Consider the following 19,432-nt stretch of genomic DNA (forward strand, 5'->3'; position numbering starts at 1 on the left):
ATGTGACTAAACCCCCTCAGTTCCAGACCGGCCCCGAGTTCTTGAGTTCTAGTTCCTCCCTTCAGTCCAAAATGTCAACACTACACACAGTGCAGTCATTCAGTTCAACACTCCCATGAGAAGAAAAAGCTTTTTGTTAAATGAAGCCGTGTATTTAATCCGGAGGTAGGAGCTGAGGATGAAAGCTTGTTTTATATTCTACATAGTAGTAGTAGTAGTAGTAGTAGTAGTAGTAGTAGTAGTAGTAGTAGTAGTAATAGTAGTAGTAGTAGTAGTAGTAGAAGAAGCAGCAGGAGAACATCAGCATTAGTTTGACCACAGTATCTTATCTCAAAGTACATTAATACCTTGATTTTCCAGAGTTGCAGCTGCAGTTTGGTTTTGTAAGAAGGATTCATGTCTGTGTTGTTGTGTAATGTTGACGTCTCTGTGCGACTTCCTGACATAAGGGACATTACTCGATGGCTGCACCATGTTACTCAACAGTCCTTTAAATTTACCAGGTGTTTTCACCACTGCACTGACCCCTAATACGATTAATACCTCAACACCTGCCTACTAATTACAACCTTTAATTATATTGCTGTGTGTTTTTCCTGTTGTTGGCTGATGGTGACAATAACAACATGTTATGACAAACTCATGATCATATATCTACTCATTTATAGTCATAAAACATCTTCAATCCTGTCGAAGAATCAGAAATTACAGTATTAGTACAAGTATTATGAATTCATCACATGTGAGTCACCAGACATGACTCATCCCAGATGTTCAACACTGTCTGAAGTGCATGGTGATTGCATCAGCACCACAAACAAGGCGGCCACGTTGTGAGCATGGTGGGGTCTAATGCTGCATTCAGGGCTGCTGGGAAATATGATTTTCAAGTTCAATACTGCAGAATAAAAACAAGATTATAATGGGTCCTGAAAATTACGCCTATAATAATAAAAACAAGTAATAAAGAATTGATGCATATTTAAATGACTTAAGAGAAACGTTCACCCTTTATTAAATGTAAAAGTATTTACAAATATGACCACAGTACTGTGCAGTAATTTAAAGCAGAGAAAACATGTCAATAAAATCAATATTTGGTGCGATGAGATGAGAGGATCCCGCCCTTCAGTCAGACCACATGTGTCCAGCTCATTGTCTTGGTAGAGAAAGAAGCTGATGACCTGCGGTTCCCCCCTGGATCTGTTTTTACATTCACACCACAGTTCCCGCCTCCTACACACTACAGAAATGTGTCTGACTCTGGGATTGTTTTGGGAAAAGCCCCTGAACGCACCATACGTCGCTGGGAATACGAGCGCATCAGAGACGCGCCCGAGAAACCGACTAATCACAGCCTGTGCCCGCCTGTGACGCAAAGGGGGCCGTGGCAGCGGTGTCACGCAGGGTGGGGGTGTAAAACTAAAACCGGTGCCCCGTCAGGAAACCCGGCTAAAGGCTCAAAGATACACATTAACACGGAAGAACCTGCGGACTCCATCTACAGCGCGTTTCATCATGTTCTCCACCTCCGAGTTCACGTCTGGGTGAGTAAATATTTACATTTATATAATAATAATATACATGTTATTATTTATTATATATTAAAAACCTATTGCTGTTACGTGATGGTGTCTGTGGAGACCGACAGCATCGTGCGTCTGTTTCCGGGGATGTGTGGTGATGCGGTGTCGGTGATACTTCCATCATTTCACAGAGGAAGTGTCCCGTTGTTTAAACATCCTCTTCTGTAGCCACTTCTCTCAGGATCTCTAGAGGAAAACATCCTCTCGGGATCTAATTACGTTAATAATGATGATAATTAACACCGGGGGCTCGGAAGCGCGCGTTTCTCGGATCAGTTTATTAAAAACGATGAGATGAGAGGATCCACGATGAAGAGGCAGCAGTTGTCGAGGGGATTGTGCGTAATGACTCAGTAAAGTGAGGAACAGATCCGGTTTTTTCATATTGATGATGGAAAAAACGAGAAAAACCCGCTCGGAGCATGTGCGCTCCGCCGTGACGTCACTCCTACAAACTCACCGACCTATCCTGCTGAGACGAGTGTGTGTGTGTGTGTGTGTGTGTGTGTGTGTGTGTGTGTGTGTGTGTGTGTGTGTGTTTATCCACCGACGTGCCAGACTTCCGTTCGGCCGCTGCCAGCTTTCTTATTCACCCAAGTGCGATGTGCGTTTCACGGCTGAGCTGGTGGAGCTGTGCGTCCTGCGTCTCCACGACAAAACGTGGCCGTGGTTGGTGACGGAGCGCACGTAGCACATGTGAGAATCAATAGAAGGGGACACACATAAGAAAAAGTAACACACAAGATGACTGACAAATGATAACAAACTCCAGCTCAGGATGCTGTTTATGCTCAGTTCTGTTTTTAAATGATGGGAGAGTAAATAAGAAACCAGGTCTTTCTGTATTTCTGAATGGATGTTAGGTTTACACCTGACTGGAGAGGCAGCTTCCTGCTCTAGGAGGCTGATCTTAAATTAAAAATTAAAGCTTATTACAGGGTTACAGTTAATGATTAATGTAATGTGTCTATGAATCCCTGGAAGATACTGAATGCACCATCACATGACAGACAAGTTCTCACAGATTAAAGTAGGGAATGTTCAAGATGAAGGTGAAGGATGGATGGTTAGGAAGGTTAATCGATGACCAAAATGAAGCATATAGTCGTATTTTTATGGAAATATTATATATTGTCTGCGAGGCAACGCGTTCGATTGTTGTATTTACTGTATTTGTGTTTTACTGTAACTGTTTCACCAGTGTCCTCTTGGAATATGTGTTAGTGTGTTTACAGCAGGACAGTTTGTCTTTTACAGGTCATTTACTGTTTACTGACTAACGTGAGTCTTGTTTGTTTCATTATCAAACAAATGTTTCACTCACAGTTAAAAGTTTAAATGTCAAAGTTTAAAACGTCCCACAGCGAATGTTCAGTCAGTGGAGAGGACAGTGACACTGGTAGTGAAGAAATATAAGCCTGTCTGCTAATTTACTGTCAAGGTGTGTTTGGGTTTGGTGTTTCATGATGTATTGTTTGCACAATAAAAGCAGGACAAGCAGCCACACACACAACCGGATGATGTGTGAGGGTGTGTGTGTGTGTGTGTGTCCACAACAATCGCTCCAGTTCAGTGAGTGTACACTGTGGTCCCACCCCCCAAATTCCTTCTGTTGAATAATACTAATAATACATTTCTGGCTGTTTCCTGGTTGTTGAATGTGTCACGACTGTGCCTGCAGAGAGAGATACGAGTCAAAACAAGAGCTTCATGTCGTGTTTTGGTGCGTTTGTGATGATAGGAAACACCGGCTGACGTCACTAATGTTATTAAAGTTGTATGGAAGGAAAAATCAACAACAAGCTTCCACAACATTGTCTTCCAACAAGAATTGAGGCTGTTACAGGAGCAGCTGGATGCTCGTGGCTTGTTCAACAATCACAAATGAGTTTAATGTTCAGCTCATAACTGACTGTGTTTTTCCTCCTTCTGTCAGTGTCAGCTATGAGGAGTGCAGGGCCACAGCTGATTGGCTGCTGTCCAACACACAAGTCAGACCAACTGTGGGAATCGTGTGCGGTTCCGGCCTTGGGGGACTGGCTGAGATGCTCAAGGAGCAGCAGGTCTTCAAGTACTGTGACATTCCCAACTTCCCCCGGAGCACAGGTACACACAGTGAACAGCTGTCTGCAAAGACACAGCTTTTAATATGTGTGTGTGTGTGTTGGTGTTTTTCTGCTTTAACAGTGTAAGAACATGTGTGTGTTTTGCAGTGCATGGTCATGCTGGCCAGCTGGTGTTTGGGACACTAAAGGGGAAGCCGTGTGTCTGCATGCAGGGCAGATTCCACCTGTATGAAGGTTACCCCATCCAGAAGGTGAGTAGATGTTACCTGTCAGCACCTGTCAGAATAATTAAAGCCTAGTGCAGACTCCACGACGACATTTTACAACGACCTACATACACATTTTTGAGGTTTGAGAAAAAAACAAACCCTTCCGTTGGTACAAAATGAGGTCTGGTTCCTGTCACAACAGGTTGTCTAGTTGAAGCAATTCACAGTGTGAAGACACTGGGAATTCATTTAAACACGTCTTATTTGGCCATAAACATGATACTCATATAGGAAGAGCCCCATCGAGTGCAGGTATATGAGATGGTAGATAAGCTGGAACACGAAACAGGAAACACATACCTGTCACTTCTCACATAGTTTTGCTGAATATCACCGCAGTCATCGACCTCTCCCTCTGGAATAATTCTTGAATTAGTAGACGTGTAGTCTGCACAAACTTTAAATGAGCATTTCAAGAGTTGGTTCTCTGAAATAACAAAAAATAGTCAGGTACAATACAATAGAGATCAAGTTTGTCTTCACTATACTGTCCACAAATCTCACTGTGCAGATGTACAAGATGTCTTCAGTAAAAGAAAATCGTTCCCATGAATACTGCCAACAGAAAGCTCTGTGGACTGACATGGACATAGTTCTGACGTTACACATTACGGATGGTAGAAATCTGAATCTCAGATATCAGAGTTCTCAAAACATTTAAAGTAAAATAAATCTCCATAACTGGTGGTAAATGAGAATAAATGCTGCATCCACTGAGATATGTTATTTATCCAGCTGGTGTCTGGACACACAGTGTGAATGTTCCTCTCTCCATGAGAAGCCAGCTGTTCATTCTTGTTCAGTGAAAACAACTGATAAAACGCGTAGTGTCTCATGTGTGTTGGTATCAGTACTGTTTAGCAGGAAGAAACGCTGTCTCCTTATTTTATTACATGCATGCTACAGTATGCACACTTACAGTGTTTTACATTATCTTTTGTTCTCCAGATCACACTGCCCATGCGTGTCTTTAAGTTGATGGGTGTGGAGACGATGATCCTGACCAACGCAGCCGGAGGCCTCAACCAGGACTACAAAGTGGGAGACATCATGGTTATCAAGGACCACATCAACATGCCAGGGTTTGCTGGGATGAACCCACTGGCCGGACCCAACGATGACAGGTGGGTGCAGGAGAGCATGAGGAGCACGAAGAAATGAGGAAGGGAAGATTGAGATAATGTAGATTGAGCAGGAAGAATTTCCAACAAGTGATGACTACAATAATAATAACTGTGCAAATAAGTCACAGGGTCGCATGTTTCTCCTCCCTCATAACATTTTAACCAGTCTCCTACACAAAACTGTGAAAGTTTAAACAGCAAGAATCTGATGTGTGAGAACAATAGAACCGATTGTCCTCGATGGCTGCAGCCTGTGCTGTGCTTCAAACACACTCTAACTGGACCCGGAGCCTCAGAGCAGAGCTTAGTGTCATTTCAGAGCAATAATGCATTAAACAGACACCTTACACCCTGTGTCTTATTCCATCCACAATCTCACCGAAAGTGACCTGCTGATCAAACTGCACAGAGGTCATAAATACTGTCACGTAGCCTGACTGGGATATGCTAAGCTCATAAACTTGGTGCATTGCTTTTACATTACCTGAGTCATGCGGTGCAGAGCAGCACAGATGTGTTGCTTCCGATCATTGTTCACATTCCTGTCAACACCATCCTCCTCCCTTCAGGTTTGGCGTCCGCTTCCCCTGCATGTCTGACGCCTACGACCGTAAGCTGCGGCAGATGGTGCATGATGTAGCTGCAGAGCTGGGCTACGGCGACTTTATGAAGGAGGGGGTGTACGTTGTCCTGGGAGGTCCCTCGTTTGAAACCATTGCTGAGTGTCGCATGCTGCACAGGATGGGCGCTGATGCTGTTGGTAGGTGGCAAAATGAGTGCAGGTCCACAACATTAATAGCATCTGAAGAGTATACTGACACTGGTCTTTACTGCAGGGATGAGCACCGTCCACGAGGTGATCGTTGCCCGTCACGCCGGGATGCGCTGCTTGGCCATGTCGCTGATCAGCAACCAGGCGGTGATGGACTACGACAGCCAGGAGAAGGCCAATCACGAAGAAGTCCTGGAGACGGGCAGGCTGAGAGCCGAGCAGATGGAAAAACTGGTGTCTACCCTGGTGACTCGACTAGAGCACAACAACAACTCCATCTGAACACGACGTGACGCCGCTGCTCTCCTGTTTTATCTCTGCATCACAATGAGGAGATTATTTTGACTGCTTGTTAGAAAACCTCTGTGGAGTACGTCCAGGCCAGGTTTCCTACCTGATTAACTAGTTTCATAGCAAATGTTTCCACTTATTGTTACTGTAAGACCTAAGATCCTGGAGACTGATCCACTTTTTTTTTTCTGTCCACCACTTTTACATTTTGAAGGTGTAACGGGAAAAGATGGTGATTTAGCACAGTAGTTGTCAGACCAGTTCCTGCCATGATGTACTGTACTGTATTCAGCCAACTATAGAGATTCAGTGAATCCGCATCACATTAGATTTTTTTTACTTAATAGCGTATATTAACTTAATATTATGAACATATTTATTGTTTCAGGTCGTATGTATCCCTTGACTAGGACTAACAACCAATATGAACATATGATGATGTTTTCATGGGATTGTGGCTTAAAGAAGAAATAATTTCCTACTTACAAAGACTGTAAAACTGGTGTAAAATATTTAAACTGAAGTATTTAAGTGGTATTTTTATTTCCTATGATAATATATGGAGAGTTTAATGGACAGACGATATCCTGCATGGAACATTTACCGAGTTTCAAATCTCTTTCAGTGTCTTATTGTTGTGTGAACTAACAGACTGGGCATTTGCCCGTCTGTGATTTCAGAGGTACTTTACTGAAAACTGTACAAAAAGTGCGTCTTCTTTTACAATAAAATGACTCAACTTGAAAACCAAGGGGGGTTTTGTGTGTGTGCTACATTTGAAATGGAAAGGTCTGGGTTTTTGTGTGAGGTGTCTCTGTGGTTGGGATGTATTACACATTTTCCCTCCACAGTCACGCGACAGATCTTCCCTCAGATCAGTTTTGATGTTCAGCAATTCAAAATTATGATTTTAACATAGTTACTGTACCATTATAGTATTTGAACTTGATGCCAGTGCATGAATACATTTGTTTTTAACAGTATAAATGCTGGTTTGGCCTTTTGTTTGATCAGTGAAACATGTTCCCGTCAGTGGAAGAGGAAGTAATGTCACGTTAGAAGCTTCTATGTTGTAAATTAGGCTAAATGTGTCTGTAGTATCAGTACAGAACAGGAGTACTGGTTGGTGTCTGGAGCTCAAGGTAAAATGATCTGCTATGTAAACTACTGATATATACATTAAGGTAATGTGTTGTACAGGGAGTGGGAGGATGCAAAGTACTTGGAGGTATTTCTGCAAACTGTCCTGATGGTATATGCAGATTACCAAAAGCAACTTCTCCAAAGGCCTTGGAAAGCTGAAGGAAATTCACTTATAGCCCAGAAGTAAACATCCCATTTGAAGACGATGAGTCTTTGAGTACTACTGTTATTCTGTGGCATTACACGTCCTCAGCTGGACGTGAGGGGCCTAAAACCTGTCTCTTAACAGTCTGAAGGCAAATCTGGGCCATAAAACTCAACCTGTGAGCTTCCCAGGGTGAGAAACATAAATCTACTGCTGCTCACCTGTGAAATAAAACACCACCTCAATCATTGACATTTTTACTGTAGGTTTGTCCTTCAACTTCTCACCCACGTTTTCTTCGCAGTTCCCTCCTCCCTCACTCTCTCCAGCCCACATTCAGCCCAGTCCCATTTTCTTAACCAAAATATTCCACTGCCACTTCCGCTGCCGTCTCCTCCTCGAGAGAGAGAGAGAGAGAGAGAGAGAGAAAAACAAACATTTTCCATGACGTTCAGACTCCAATGTTTGTGGCCTTACAAGGCCGTGAGAATGTTGAGAGAAGCCTATCTGTGTGCAGATTAAGAGCAGGTCCAGGTGTCTGCACAAAACCCACTGGTTCACCACAGTGTGTGAATGGAAGCTCAGCGAGGCAGCAGCCGTCCTCTGTAGAATATACTGACATGTTCGTCTTCTAGTTCTGCAGGTTAGAGGTATGACTAGTCACACACACATATACACACACACCCTTACAAGTACAGAAATGTGCTAACTACTTTTTAATAGTTGCTTGATTAGACTGTTTCACTCCTCTGTGGTAACTCAATTTCCTCTTAGCACAATAAAGCTGCCTCACTTTTCTTTCCACTTCTTTTTTATGTTGCGAGACGTCTGCAGCAACACAAACTGAATCCATGTTGACCATTAGATACATTATCAACCTACGTGCACAGCAGAACGTCTATTTAAATGGCAGAAACAGATGTGTATAAGGTTTTGGCTGCAGACTAGAGGAAGCAACTGCACTTTCCTTTTAAATCTAGGATGTATAGAAACAGGAGGAGAGTGCTCTTAGATTTTCATGATCATAAAGTCTGGTGCAGTCTGGTGTACGTTCATTCTTTTTAAAGGGTTTTTGATTTGCATAAAAAAGATGGAGGGTGCAATGCAAAAGAAAAAAAAATATCCATGAAGAAATAAATCATCAAATAAAAGATAAATCTGACAGGTGTGACAGGCATGAATCAACCTGTGCACTGATTAAAAGTTGCAGTTGTACTGTGCAGAGAGTTGCACCTTCAGTTCAGACAGTGATGATTATTACTGATAATAAATAAAAACATTAACGTGTGAAGTTCAGGTTCCTTTTTAGGCAGCAACAAGTTCCTGCTAAGTGATGATGAAAAATGAGTTACACTGCCCTCTGGTGTCGTCACATCTACTAGATTAAAACCATGATGGAGCTGAATTATTCGTTATTTAAAACTGACTGTGAAACAATGTGGAAAACAGTAACTATAAACAACTGAAGAGGATCTTCTGCTTTCACACTTTATGAAACTTTGTTAGGTTTCTTCTTTTGTGTGTGTGTGTGAATCCATCACACAATCCATTTTCACGGCTGTCTGATATTTTATAAACAAAAAACTACTAATAGGAATGGAGTCAACTCAAGTACAGTAACGGCTGGTTTAAGGCGTAATTAAAAACCAAAAGGTAAATAATACAAAGAAGGTAGTTCAGGGAACTCATGCTGTATCTTAACAGTTTATCCAAAGACAGTCAGAAGGATCTGGCTGCTGATTTTAAACACTTTAATATCAATCTTAACAAAACAAACAAACAAAAAAAGGATTTGGGGGAGAACTATCATGGAAATGGACCCTAGAGCAACACGCCTGCAGGTTTCTATCAATTCTGACATCAGAGTATAAACCTGAGAGGGTGCATGGGAACAATGAGCATCTTGTGCTTTTATAGCTTCAGAATATTACAATACTTTGTACATGAGGAGGAAAACAAACTGTTTCCATTAGGGAAGTCCCGATCGAGTATGAAGATCCTCCAGTCCGAGTCCTTTAACGTTGGGAATCCTCTGACAGCAAGTGCGATCCTTTTTTTTACCTACAGTAAATGTGACAAACATTTCTCTGAAGTCGCAGCTGCATCTGACCGAATGTTCATTTTTCAGGAGCTACTTGTTCTTCATGTTATTTATTTTTTTATTCGACCACAAGGTGGTGCTATAATGACAACAACAAAAGAGGAAGAGGACAACACAGGTGACACACGATGCAAATATCCAACAGGATGTGTATGAAGTGGTTTCAAACTGCTTTGTCCCCTGGTGATGACGAAAGCTAAAACTTTGGGCTTCGATTCAACATGTTTGAATAAAAGGAGAACGTCTGTGTCCTTCAAATTATCGGGGGCTCCAGTGCTACCAGCACCACACAAATGTGGGATGAGGTGTTTCTTCGTTTTAGAAGCTGCTAATATTAGAGGTCTTGTGCTCAAAATTATTGATTATATTATTGATATGGACGGTATGATATGAAAACATAGACTGTATGTATAGACTGTAATCTCTATGTGTGAATGGATCCACTAAACGTGTATCACTCCATTAGATTTTCTAGAACTACAGGACCACTTCACAATCCACTTGCAGATGTACAGTGGTATTACCGAGTGGAGCATCTTCCCTCACAAACAATCTTTGGCTGCGTACAGATGCCGGCTACAGAGAGCATGTTAGTGGCAGCTGCAACATTTGTCATTTAAACCAGTAAATACAACAACCAGCGCTGACGGCTGAATGTTTTGTACATTACTCTGTCCTAATTTAGACATAGCATACGTGGACCAACTCGTTGCATTTTGACATCGTCAGTGTCATATGCATGTAACTCTGAGCAGAAAGCTCCAAGGTTTTGATTCATGACTCCACATTTAAGATCTCATTTTTTGGATTTCTAGCTGTAGAAGTGTTTTAAAAAATACCGACGTGTGTGAATTCTGTTGGACGGTGCAATTCAGCTTCCCTTTTGTAATTATAAGACACAAATTGAAAAAAAAAAAACAAGCAATAAAGATCCATCCAGATGGATTTTGCATAGTAAAATATGCATTAATATACAGAGTCAGTGAGCAGTGATGCACAAAGTTTACAAAGTCCAACCAAAGAAACTCCATTCACTGGCTTTTGGATTTGGTTTCGAGCCTCGTTTGTGTCCCGTCACCTTGTCTCACATCTTCCCCCTCAGCTGTACGTGTGGATGATTCTGTGCCGTTTCAAATGGTGCATCAGGATGAAGGTTTTCCCGCACTGCGAGCAGCTGTAAGGCCGTTCCCCGCTATGAGTGCGCTGGTGGACCCTCAGGCTGCTCTGCTGCGTGAACCTCTTCCCACACTGTCCGCAACCGAACGGCTTCTCGCCCGTGTGCGTCCGGTGGTGGATGCTGAGGTGCGACGAACACTGGAAGCTTTTCCCGCACACCGTGCACCAGAACGCTCGCTTTCTCTTGTGGCTTTGCTGGTGCAGCTTGAACTGGTGCAGGCGGCCGAACGCCTTTCCGCACTGCGAGCACACGTAGCCTCGTGCCACGCCAGAGACAGGTCTGTGGGGGGCGTGAGGGTGGTAGCTACTCGGTGTGAAAGAGTTGTGCGAGTGAGTAACGACTGGTTTCTCTCCGGCTGCAGTGTCCCTGTCAGGATTTTCATCCGGCTGCCTCACATGTGAGAGGTTTGTCTGTGAATGTGTTTGTTCTTTCTGCCTCTCCTGCTGAGTCTGAACACCCTGAGGTCTGCGCTGAAAACTGGACGACTGCGGGACGTCCTTCTGATACTCACTGTTGTAGATCCCATTGCACGTCCTCTGAGAAGACGTCTGCTGGACAGTAGCTGATTTACTAGTGTTGGAAACCAAATGTGGATCTGACTGGTCGGGGAACGTGTTGGAATACTCCTCCACCACACTAGAGAAGTCGGGAAACCCTGCATCAATCTCATCACCTTCAATTATGGACGACCAAAGCTGATTCTCCCTCTCATCCATAGAAAAGTCTGCAACCAGTTGATTCTGCTTCCCTGCACTGTGCTGGCATCCATCATGGCTGAATCCAGACCTGTTCTCCTCCTTCTCAGTCTTAACAGTGAACTGAAGAGCGCTCATGTTTCCTGCGTGTTGACCTGAGTTGTACGAGTCACCGTACTCTGACGGCTTCTGTCTGACCAAGTCTGAAGGGTTTAACTGGCAGTTCTCTTGAAACTGCTGATTCTCCGTGGGGTATTGTACGGCAGGCCCTGCAGGTGAATCCAGGCAGCAGTGGGATGTTAGTTTCCACAATGAACAATGTTTTAAAATACTTTAAGCTAAATTCATTTTGTAACTCACCAATGGATCCAGCAGAGTCACTGATCCATATGGGCTCATCTGGACTCTCTTCTTTAATGGTGAAGGAAACAGCAGCACCCTCTATGTCAGGAAACTAGTTCAAGAAACGATGGATTAACCCTAAAACACTTTTTCAGCCACTTGGAGGCAACGCGAGCTGTGTACACGACACTGATGTATTATCACCTTTATTACAGAGTCATTTACAAACAAACCTTTATGTTAGAGTCAGTCTAAAGCTTAAAGGCTGGAACCTGCGTTGATGAGAAAGTTGTGAGCAACCAAATCAAAACCAAACCACAATTATGTGAAAGACGCGAATATGTTGCACAGAACTGAGAGGAAGTGCAGAGTGAAGTGATTCATTCTCTGGGGATATGTCAGCACCATTATCATTACAGTAAGTGATCTGATCAGGTCTAACAAAAAGACTGATAAGAGAATAAGATTATTAAAGCTACATAATCAAGGCTGAAGAACCTGCAGGGGCTCTAATAAAGGTGATTTTCTATATTTTATTTATTGCCAACTAATCCTATGAAAGGATTTATCAGTAGATTTTTAACTAACACTCACTGAATCCAGTCCAGCCTGATTATTATTATTACCTGAATTAATAATTTACAAGTTGTGCATGTGCTTAAATTTGCAGGTCTTCAAGCAATTTGCTGATGAGATCAACAAATATCTGTCAATGTGAGAACAACACATTACACATTACACCAACACCGACCTTCATATCCTCCATGGGATGTGGACAGGTTCCCCCCACCTCGGTTCCTCGGTCCATGTAGTTTTCTGGATGCAGAGAAGCTGAATGAAAAAGAAATTATTGTTTCCAATGAGGAAATGCTTTTATTTTCTTAACGATGCACTTTCATCTCCACAGGACGCACAGTGTTGATATAAGGCTGCGTCTGACCACTTCTCCTGCTCTTTTATGAGGTGATGAGGTGAGAAACTTCTACATAAACAGGTATAAGACGTTAATTAAGACGTTAATTGTGGAAACAAACGAGGAAGCTGCGGATCTCACCGAAGCCGCGCTGCAGCTGCGCGTTTTTACTCTCCAACATCACTAGTTTCCTCTTCAGCATCTCGTTCTCGCTTTGCTTTCGGGATATTTCCAGATGCAAAAACGCACATTTGTCATCGACTAGTTTGGATATCTCTGCCACTGCTCCTTTCACCAAAACCTCCATGATCGAGGACAGCTGGCTTTGAAACGCGATGCACGACGCCATGCTAATTTAGGTCGAATAAGAAGCGAGGAAATAACATAAGAAAAACGTCCGTTCACGCATCGATTTGTTTAAAAATTAGGAAGAATCGACGCACTAGAAAATTGGACATCCCTGTGTTGCTGGCTAGCTGCAACCGTGCTTCCGTGTGGCGGACTGATCTGCCGTAAATACGAGAAGAGAAGCGCAGGGAGATAAATTACCTGCAAGGAGAAAAGGCTGGGAGCAGGAACAGGGGGCAGGGGCGGCTCTAGGACTTCATCCTGAGGGGGGCTCGGCCCTCACTACTGGGTAACATCACTACTGATGTTAACCCCATCCTTTGACTACATATATATTTAATAATTGATCTTTTCAGGGCTGCTAAAATGACAGACAGGGTCTAGATTTGGAGTTTTGGGAAACAGCTGATAACATCACCAGAGTCCGAGCCAGGAGCAGTCCTAGACCCAGTCCCTGTAAAACATAAAAAAGAAAAGATGCATATACAGTCTAAACCGCTTGACAGCTTCTGTAAAATCTCTGAAAACACAATGAGAGTTTGTTGAAAACACAAATTCACAACAAATACCCCAACACTTTATTAGGTTTCATTTAGTATTATTATTATTATTATTATTATTATTATTATTATTATCATCATCATTATTATTATTATAGCGTCTTTTAAATATTCCTGCTGAAAGCTTCATCAGCTAAGAAAGTAGATTATGTTTAATCTAAGTGGGGAAAAGGAAATAATAATAATATTTTCCTCCTCTGCAATAATCATAACTACTAGTTACTATTTACAAGATTAGATCATAAACAATCTGATTAGTTAATCACATAAAATACACCAGCAGCTATTTTGAATCCTGAAATTGTGAATGTCAGGTGAGCTGGTTTTTTTTTCCTCTGACTAGACACCTGTCATTCAGGAGCCTTAACAATTCACTTAAGATTATCAGCCCTTTAATTGAACAGTTATCCATCTGCAACAGTCAATAATGCGTAAAGGTAACATATTGTTATTGAACAAAACCCTATTAACCATATTAAATACTCATCAACACAAGATAACGACATAAACAAAGCTTCAAATTCATTGATTTGTCCTTTTATCGCTGATGTACTGTATTTCACGTTTCTTTAGTTTTAGATGACCCAGTTTTTCTACCTTTAATTTTAGATTTAACCTCCTGCAGTTCAGTTATTTGCCATTTTAATTGGAAGTCATTTAACCTCTGAAAGGTCAAACAAGCAAAACCGAATACTAACAAATACTGAATTGTACTAATAAAATAAACGATCCAGCGTTGAAGGCATGTTGATAGTTGAGGTATACACTGTATTGTCGTATCAGCTCCAGGTCCCCTCGCTGCACCCCCAACAACAACAACAGAGGATTATTCATTACAATAAAATAAAATACTTCACTCTCATGTGATTCAACAGAAAGGTGTTGGTTATCAGGATGCAGCATGATCTAAATTGATAATAAAAAAATCGAAATAGACAACATAAACGCAACAACACGTAGATCAGATGCAGAATGTCTTTATCTTGTGCTTTACATTTGATACAGACAAGTATCATTATAATGAAGTCAGTGAAGTGAAGGTTGTAGAAACAGAAAAAGGGCCCCTAAAAAAAAAAAAAAAAAAAAAAGAAACACGATTTTTGTTTTAAACTGAAAGGGCACAAGGTGGTAAAGGTCGGAACAACACACTTTGGCTTCGGCCCACACTTTATTACACTGTATGTATTTCTATTTGTTCGTGTTTCTGATTTGGAAGAACACAAACTCATTTTGTTCAAAGTGCTGAAAACCGGCACGTCTGGAGAAAATAGCTTGAACTTAACTGGTTGTGCAAACAGAAATCTAGCACCTTTAATCCTGCTTTTGGAAGTTTTAGATTTTGCATTTTATTCTACGTGCAGTTTAAGGTGTAATTTCAAGATGCTCATCTGATTGAACACCTTACCACATATCTCACACGTGAACGACGGTTCTGTGATATTTTTACACTGGTGCCTCTGGAATAAACTGAAATTATCAAAACTTTGCCCACAGTTCGAGCATATAAAGTAATTTCGCCTGGTGGCGTCGCCGCCGCAGCTGTTCTCATGACTGCCCGAGGCAGCTAGATTAAATTTGAACACGCTCCCCTCCTGAGTCGCATCAGTCACTGGGCTGTAATCATTTGCAGCCACCTCTTGTGTAACGTGTTCACCTTGCAGCTCAGGTGCAAACGTCACATCAGAGCTTCTTGATTGCATTCCCATTAGTGAAAACTGATCACTGTGCATCATTGCTTTTTTGTCTTTGTCATCTAGAAAAGGAGGATCTTTGATTGGTGAAGTATGTCCCTGCTGCTCATTGGCTGCAGCAGCAGCAGGACTGAGGTACTTGACGTCATGTAAAAATACACAGACGGTTTGATCATTGGTAGGACTACTCTTCTCTGTCCCAAATGTCCACAGCTGACTTTGGTCTGGTGCTCCTGAGCCACCATCAGTCCCTGTCTGACTTACATTTGGAAAACCTTCCTCATTCTGCTCCATTTTTACCATTACTGCCTCCACACTAACCGCCTCACTGTACATGGAGCCCGGTAACTGTTCCTTGAGAGGTGTTGATCCAGTCTTGGATTCTGCCAGCTGCTCCAGATTGTCAGGCATTGTAAACATCAGGTGATGGGACTCCAGGACATCTGCAGTCTCCCCTTTACAGGTGAAAAAGGAAACAGAATGAAATGAGTAAATTCTGTTGACATTAGCATTTTATAAAATCATCTGGTCCCTGCTTCTTACACATGTGTATAATTATAAATAACAGTTTGAATCACTGTCTTCTTCGGTTATATTTAAGATAATTTAATAATCTTACCAAGTCTGTGCGTCTTCATGTGGCCCTTGAGGCTGCTGTTCTGATTGAAGCACCTCCCACAGATGTGGCAGCCGTACGGCTTCTCCCCTGTGTGAATTCGTAAATGTCTTTCGAGGTGGCCCGAGCGCTTGAAGATCTTACCACAGTACGAGCAGATGAAGCATTTCATCGGTTTGATCATCTCAAAAGCCCTGCTTCGACTCTGCCCGTGGTGATTAAGCGAAGTGTCAGTAATACCATGTAGACCTGATTCACTTGATATCAGCAGTGTGTCAGAGGATCCATAGGGCGTCAGGCTGTTCGTGAGTTCCCCATACGGTTTCCCTGGAAAGGAGAAAGTGCTACAAGAGGCTTCTGCTGGTGCTGGGAGTAACTGACCTATCCCAGTGAAGGAGGTCATGTTCTGATACTGCGCACTCTTCACCTCTGGGTTGCTCTGTCCCTGTAATCTGGACGTCCACTGTCGACCGTCTCTCTCAAATGACGCCAAGTTCTCGCTGAGGGCATCGATTCCCTCCCTCGCGTGCTCATTGGCTCTGTGGAGAGGTGGCTGTGTAATATCCTCCTCCACTGGTTCAGATTTTACCTGCACAGGTGCTGGGACAGTGTCCTGACTCTCTGGTAGGGCGTCTTCTGCTTTGAGCTGGAACTCCTCTTTCGGAGGACGTATTTCAGGATTCACCTCGGGAATCTGCTTCTCTTCACCTGCTTGGATCTCAATGAATCTGGGCTCAAAACCTGTTAAAGTAAAAAGAAGTTTTGCTTTGTTAAGAAATTACTTCTGTTGTGAATTTAGCACTTTACAAATTAAAGAAGTAGTTCATTCTCTTGTGTTTGACTAAATATTTTAATAAAGCCGACAGCCTCTAAAGGAACTGAGTTAATATCCAGTGTATCTCTTAGAGCCCTGGAAACTAGAAAGGATCTGAAAGGGCAGACTTCTTCTAACTCAGCCAAGTGAACCCAGCTGTTACAGGGGCACTTTTTAGCCACCCCCCCCATTTCCTGTTCTGGCTTAAACCACACAGTTTTTTTTTTGCTTACTGTGACACTGAAACATGTCACATCCACAGACGTCCAACTGTGAACTGAACTGAGACAGGACAAAAATAATATGTGAAGAAATACAACGAGGTACCTTTGAATTAAAAGATAAATGTTCAAATCTAGAATATTTCATAGGTTAAGAGGTTTTAAATGTTGCATGAAATTTAATTATTCCTACTGAACGAGTGCAGAGACTCTTTAGCAGCCACCACACTGCGACCTATTTCCATTTAATCTTTCACTTACATCTTCTGTGAATCTTCATGTGCTCTTTCAGGCTGCATTTCTGATTGAAGCGCCTCCCACAGATGTCACACCGATACGGTTTCTCACCCGTATGAATCCTCTTGTGCCTCTCCAGGTGCCCGGCACGCTCAAAACACTTGCCACAGTACGGACAGATATAGCCTTTCTTTATCATTAACCTCTTCACCGTCCTCTTCCGCACCGTGTTGCACAGGTGACGGTACTGACTGTAACCCAGCAGCCCACGGCCGAACGGGCTCTGCTGAATCCCACCTGTGTTGCTGCAGGGAACGGCGAGTCCAGTGTCGAGTGTAGATTCAGGGAGACGTGACGGACTTGGGCCTAAATTTGAATAATCTGAGTTGTTGCATTTGGGCTCATTTTGTGTCACTGAGCTCCACTGTCCACTGCTGCCGTCGTGCAGAGGCAGCTCCTCTCCCAGCCGGTCAGGTTGCCCTCTGACCTCTTCGCTTCTCTCTTCCACAGCTTCAGGTTTAACCTGGACCTCAGGTATGGACGGGCTGTTGTGCTCCTTGTCAGCATGCACATTCTCAAGCAAGGTCCTCGGATCAGGATCTGCAGAAAGACATGGTAGAAGAACAGGAGGACAGCGTGTTTGGTTCCAATACAGGTTAAACATAACACAACATCTATGAAAAGGACAATTAACTAAATAATTTCCACTATTACTGTAACTATGAGGACATTAAATCACAAATATAGAAAAAACAGAATCATACATACAGTCGGGGAGACCATGTAAAAAAGAAAAGTGGTTTTAACAGCACCTGAAGGCGATGAACTATGACTAATGTGATATATCTGATCCATCACAGACTTCCTGATGATACATAATGAATCCTCTTTGGAAATCTGTTGGATTTTTATATTTTATCATGTCTGACATCAGCGTAACATCAAGTGGCAACTACTACATGATGCAAACATTTTAATTGCGTTCAGTTCTTGGCTGGGTTGTCAAATCCTGGTCCACAGGGGCCACGGTCCTGCTCGTTTGCCATCCATCCCTGCACGTACAGTTTGTGATTGGCCGCACATTCATGATCCCTGTAATCAGGGGTGGGAAGGGCAGGGATAGTGGCCCTGGAGGACCAGGATTTGACTCAGTCCCACGGAGTCCATCTGGGGTTACATGAGGAGACAGAAGAACTGAGGCAAGTTGTGCCAGATGTTTGGAAGTGCGCGTAAAATCTGCGCACAAGTTAAAGCAGCAGATCCGGAGCTGTTGTGAACCACATGGATATAATTTTAATTCTGTTTAGTCCTGTTTGCAGCGACATGAGGAACATGTGTTCAGGTCTGTGTGTCTCACCTACCAGGTCTCAGGGTCCCCCTCTCCTGCGCTGCTCTCAGCTCCGTGTGCAGAACCTCGACGTTGCTCCTCAGCTTCTTTATCTCCGCTTCGCGCTGACACATCTCCAGACGCAGCACCACCATCCCTTCCTCCACAACTTTGGCGATTTCTGCCACGGCTGTCCTGGAGAGAGCATCGATGATGGAGGCGACCTGAGCCCGCAGAGCAGCGCTGCTCAACATCCTTACAAACCAACCGGGGGACCGGAGAAAAGTGGTCCAAGCGTCGGTCCAGGGGTTCGGAGCTGGTCGGAGTCGTGCTCAGACCAAACGGGTCATTGCTGCAGCTGCAGACAGCACAAACTGCAGCTGTGTGAGATGCTTTGTGCTGTTCAGTGTGCGCAGCTTGCAGCTAATTAGTCCAGAGCATATAAACAGTGTCCCGTTGAACGGAAGTGAGGACACAGATACCGTAAAGACGGGAAACCTGCGCACAACAAGTTTGTATGCAGTCCCAGTGTAAAAACCTGCAGAATAAATAATCAAACACCACTAAGAAAGGTGGTATAGATTGTACAGTGCAGCTGGATGGACAAAAGAAGTGCACACAATATTCAAATTAATATGTTTGTGTGATAAACCAAACAAAAGAAGCCGTAATTACTCTCACCACCGACAGGGATGGAGACAAGAACAGATGCAGATTTGAGTTCAAAACAGTGGAAGAGCCTCTCTGGAAAACCTGTGAGCAGTGTGAAATCATCCTAAATCTAGACAAGAGAGACTATATAACATATACATCAACTTATAATGCATAAAACTTCTTATAAAGACAAAGACGATGATAAATAAAAGGTACAGCTCTATAAGCATCTATATTGTTAATGCTGCATGGAGATATGGATTTAAAGTTGGAACCTTTAAGGCAAACTGGGAGGAGGACATTTGGGATTATTAAAATACTTTAATGTCAAGAAAGAAAC

General features: G+C 42.9%; 2 protein-coding genes across 2 annotated transcripts; one reads left to right on the plus strand and one right to left on the minus strand.

The window, feature by feature from the left end:
- The first annotated feature begins 1,397 nt into the window (after window positions 1-1,397).
- LOC113172459 (purine nucleoside phosphorylase-like) lies at window positions 1,398-6,859 on the plus strand. Its single transcript, XM_026375430.1, has 6 exons — window positions 1,398-1,547; window positions 3,523-3,692; window positions 3,800-3,903; window positions 4,870-5,045; window positions 5,615-5,805; window positions 5,882-6,859. Exons 1-6 carry the CDS (start codon window positions 1,519-1,521, stop codon window positions 6,097-6,099), a joined length of 888 nt encoding a protein of 295 aa, XP_026231215.1. The 5' UTR covers window positions 1,398-1,518; the 3' UTR covers window positions 6,100-6,859.
- Window positions 6,860-9,098: 2,239 nt separating this feature from the next.
- Window positions 9,099-18,992, minus strand: LOC113171911. The gene is made up of 8 exons (XM_033326463.1): window positions 18,471-18,992; window positions 17,136-17,712; window positions 15,843-16,580; window positions 14,880-15,678; window positions 12,766-12,974; window positions 12,463-12,542; window positions 11,730-11,823; window positions 9,099-11,638 (listed from the first exon to the last, which is right to left on the minus strand). The coding sequence occupies exons 1-8, from the start codon at window positions 18,690-18,692 to the stop codon at window positions 10,596-10,598; spliced, it is 3,762 nt and encodes a 1,253-aa protein (XP_033182354.1). The 5' UTR covers window positions 18,693-18,992; the 3' UTR covers window positions 9,099-10,595.
- Between the last annotated feature and the right edge of the window lie 440 nt (window positions 18,993-19,432).

The sequence above is a fragment of the Anabas testudineus genome, chromosome 17 (assembly GCF_900324465.2).
Source record: "Anabas testudineus chromosome 17, fAnaTes1.2, whole genome shotgun sequence".
NCBI lineage: Eukaryota > Metazoa > Chordata > Actinopteri > Anabantiformes > Anabantidae > Anabas > Anabas testudineus.